The sequence below is a fragment of the Nicrophorus vespilloides genome, unplaced genomic scaffold (assembly GCF_001412225.1).
Source record: "Nicrophorus vespilloides isolate i.1.1-1 unplaced genomic scaffold, Nicve_v1.0, whole genome shotgun sequence".
NCBI lineage: Eukaryota > Metazoa > Arthropoda > Insecta > Coleoptera > Silphidae > Nicrophorus > Nicrophorus vespilloides.
Genome location: NW_017096614.1, coordinates 9945 through 14043, shown reverse-complemented (window position 1 = coordinate 14043; position 4099 = coordinate 9945). Strand labels below are relative to the sequence as shown.

Here is a 4099-nt window from a genome sequence, read left to right as displayed (position 1 = left end):
TGACATCTTGCATGACATATATAAGAACATTACATTAAATAACAGTTCATAATTAATATACATTAAACCTAACTAGATAATATAAATTGCATGTTTTTAAAAGTAACAAAATTTGATCAATTTATTAAAAAGCCAATGGATAACAAAAATTCGGAATAATAATACACATTAATTAAATTTATCATCCAAGTTCATTATGTAAGTTCCACATATACACGAATACTTCCTATAGTATTAGAAACCGGACTATTCGAGGGCTGCTATACTGCATATAAATCAATTGCAAAAAAGACTTGACTGCATAGATTGAAAGAGCATTCATTTATTTATACAAAATAATTTTGTGTACTATAGTTTTTAGAATTTACTTTTAATTTTCTTAATTAAAATTAAGTTTCTTTTGAAATTTCCTAACCGTATTATAATAAATGCGTAGCGAAGTCTCACAATGCGTGGAAATACTGTTTGTTTCTATGTATCTGTAGTAATGTTTCAATTTGTTGCATCTAAACATTTTTTTTAAATGACATAATTTATTTTTCAAATTTTACAATTTAATAGTTTTTATAAAACTTAATAATGATATTGTACATCAAGAAAAAATATAGTTTATTACTATATAATATTTTTTACACTGCTGGATTGATGAATTAAATACAAATATTTATTTTTTTCCGTATGAGCATTTTTTGGACTTAGTATTTTCTCATAAAGCTTTTTTTTCTAGTTTTCATTATTCGTTCTACATTATTCATATCAAATAAAATTCATTACTTTTTTTTAATTACTATAGGCAATTAATTAATCTTTGCTAATTTATTTATATAAATATTTCACTGACGGACTTTTACTTTACTAGAAAGGTGATATTTTGTAACATAATGCACAATTTGCATAAGTAAAATTCGCATTTTTTTTGCAAGTATGGTTAATGTATACAATATGTAGAGAAATTGTATGTTATTTTTTTTTGTCCAGAATAATTTAGCATTAATGTATATGCTTTAAGTCGCCCCATTGTTTATTACTCATGAATTTGCAACACATTCTAACAAATATTTAGGACATTCTAAAACGAAAATATCATTTTTTTTTTCATTTATTTTTAAGTATGAGTGAAAAGAAATATGAATGTTTCAACTAATTTCTTTTGAACTAATATTGATATTTCATACTTTGGTCGTTATCACATTGGCCTAAATTAATAATACTCCCTCTGTCCGAATTTGAAGACTAAAATTTAGTTTTTTTAAGAAAAATGTAAGCCAAATAACGTGAAATTACAAAGAAAATATGCCAAATCGAAGCAATTGTCATGGTATCTTTCAACAGCTGTTACAGTGAATGAATGATAAAGAAAAATTAGAACATAGTTCTTCTGATGGTTGGATTATTCAATTTAAGTCACAACCACTACCGATTTAAACGTTCTCGATTTGGGTTTTAATCACTGCAATATGAAGCTTCGCAAAACACAATTGATGAATTGATTGAATGTTTTCAAGATGCATTTAATAAATTAGAGAAAAATACTCTTGATAATGTTTTATAACATTACAAACGTATAAGGACTCAACTATGATAAAAGGAGGAGGAAATTCCAATAAATTTTCTCATATAAATAAGGTAAAACTTCGTGTATAGAAAATGTATTTGTTCAAAGGAAGCATTCAACAAGGTTAAATCTAACTTTAACTAAATTTGGATTACACTAAAATTATTTGTATTTAGTTATATTGTGATAATAAAATTAATTTATTTTTTTTCGCAAATGTGTACCATATTTTCGGACAGAGTAATATTTATTGCAACAATAAATTACAAAATATATACTCAATATAATAATAAAAATAAAAAAAGTCAACTGCTACAAAAGTTTATTGAAACTATTCATCATTATTATAAGAAATAAACAAGAAATAAAGTTATACAGATGTCTCAGTCAATGGTTTTCGAAAATAATGTTAGTATGTTAGAAAACCTTGCTAGCAACGAAGACAAATTTAAAGAAGTTCCTGCTGAAAAAAAATCAAATAAAGGTGCTTAAATAAAACGTTTTATGTTTTTTTAGTGAATACATTATTTAGAATGCAGTATTAATCTTAAGCAATAATTATTAAATATAATAACTTCGTATAGCCAATTATTAAATAAAAGAGAAAGAAGCAGAAACAATCAGTTGAGTCTTTTATTTAATAAAAGTTTCTTTGTTCGAAAGAGAGCTTTCTAATTTGTTTCTAAAGGGACGTATCTCTATTATGGATATTATATTTTTACCTCTGACAAAGTTTCGCTTATCAGCGTAATTTCATGGAACGCATACGTTTTGTTAATCATGGTATGACTTCAATCATTGAATATGAGTTTTTTTGTAAGTATTAAGGTTGAAATATTAATTATAATTTAAGTACCTATTAAACATTTATTAATAAATACACTAATCAAGTATACACATTCATTTACTTAAATGTTAATTACATGAATATATTACATTTATTAGATTATGAAGAGAATCTAATACATGTTGATACACTTAATAGTAATAATTAATAGAGAGATAATAATCTCTAATAAATGGGTGTGCATTAAATTATAATAAAAACGGTGTATTTATAAAATTAACATAATTTAATTTGTCATTGCTGTGATACTACTTATTCTTTTAGGCGTTTGTTACATAATGACGGAGTGCCGATAGACTAGCATTGTTTAGCATCACAATTCATTTCATTCCTTTCAGCGTGGGCGAAACGGATTTCGGCTTAGGTTGCAAAATTATACGTTTAGAAAATTATTATGTGACATATTTGTACCAGAATAATATGAGTATATAAATACCGAGATTTTTAATTTACGAGCATCAGTACAGTCTACCGACACAAACCAGAAACATCTACAGATATGTTCAGCAAAGTAAGTAATTATAATTGTTCATTATTTTGTAGAGTACCTCAATTTTTGTTATTCAGATTTTAGCTATCGCCGCGTTTGTAGCTTGCGCTCAAGCCGGAGTCTTTGAATTGGAACATCCTGGAGCCACTTCTTATTCCCATCTCAACAAGAAAATTTCCACATTGCATGCTGCTCCAGTAGCGCACATTGCTCATGTTGCTCCGATTGCCCATTATGCACCACTAGCCACTTACCATGCTGCTCCCGTTTCCCATTTTGCACCAGTAGCCACTTATAATGCTGCTCCAGTTGCTCATTATGCACCAGTAGCCACTTACCATGCTGCTCCCATTGCTCATATTGCAACTCCAGTGCTTCATCAAGAAATTTATGAAGATTCTCATCCAGAGTACTCTTTCCAATATGGAGTTAACGATGCACACACTGGAGATGTTAAGGATCAACATGAAGAACGTGATGGAGATGTAGTCAAAGGCTTTTATTCGCTTGTTCAACCTGATGGAGTAACCCGTACCGTTCATTACACAGCTGATGAACACAACGGATTCAACGCTGAAGTTGAGTACAAAGGGGAGCCGGTTGTTCAGAAAACTGTCATAGCTTAAACAGTTACTCGCTTTAGAGCTGCACCAGTATTGCACACTTACCATCAATATTTTTTAATAATTTTGTATGTAACAAATCATAATATTTTGTATTAATAAATAATATAAGTAATAAAATATAAATGCTAAATTTAATTGTCTTTAGTTGTCCCTAAATCTATTGATGTAGCTGAGAGAAGTGGAATGTAAATACAACATTTAAATATATAATAAATACAACAGATATTATAGTTTGATAATAATCTTGAAGACGAATAATCTTGTTTGACGATCATTAAAATGTATTTATTTTTTTGAATATACAAACAAATAAGTACTTTTATGTTCTAATCCTCCATTAGCCATATTTTAATAAATGTTTTACTAAGTATATTACTTACCGAATCTAGTAAATACGGCTGTATTATAATACTAATTCGGATATTATTTTATTCAGCTAAAATAATTTCAAAACACGAATTGATAAAAATATATGTAAATATAAATCAAATATATTTAAATAGCTATTAAATAACAATAATATTCAAAATTCTGAAGAATACAAATTAGAATACATTTATATACAAAATAATGATTGTAAA

At 27.2% G+C, this 4099-nt stretch overlaps 1 protein-coding gene across 1 annotated transcript; it reads left to right on the top strand.

Annotated features, from left to right (window-relative positions):
- The first annotated feature begins 2688 nt into the window (after positions 1-2688).
- Positions 2689-3555, top strand: LOC108557600 (larval cuticle protein A2B-like). Its single transcript, XM_017914187.1, has 2 exons — positions 2689-2913; positions 2970-3555. The coding sequence occupies exons 1-2, from the start codon at positions 2902-2904 to the stop codon at positions 3516-3518; spliced, it is 561 nt and encodes a 186-aa protein (XP_017769676.1). The 5' UTR covers positions 2689-2901; the 3' UTR covers positions 3519-3555.
- Positions 3556-4099: the final 544 nt, after the last annotated feature.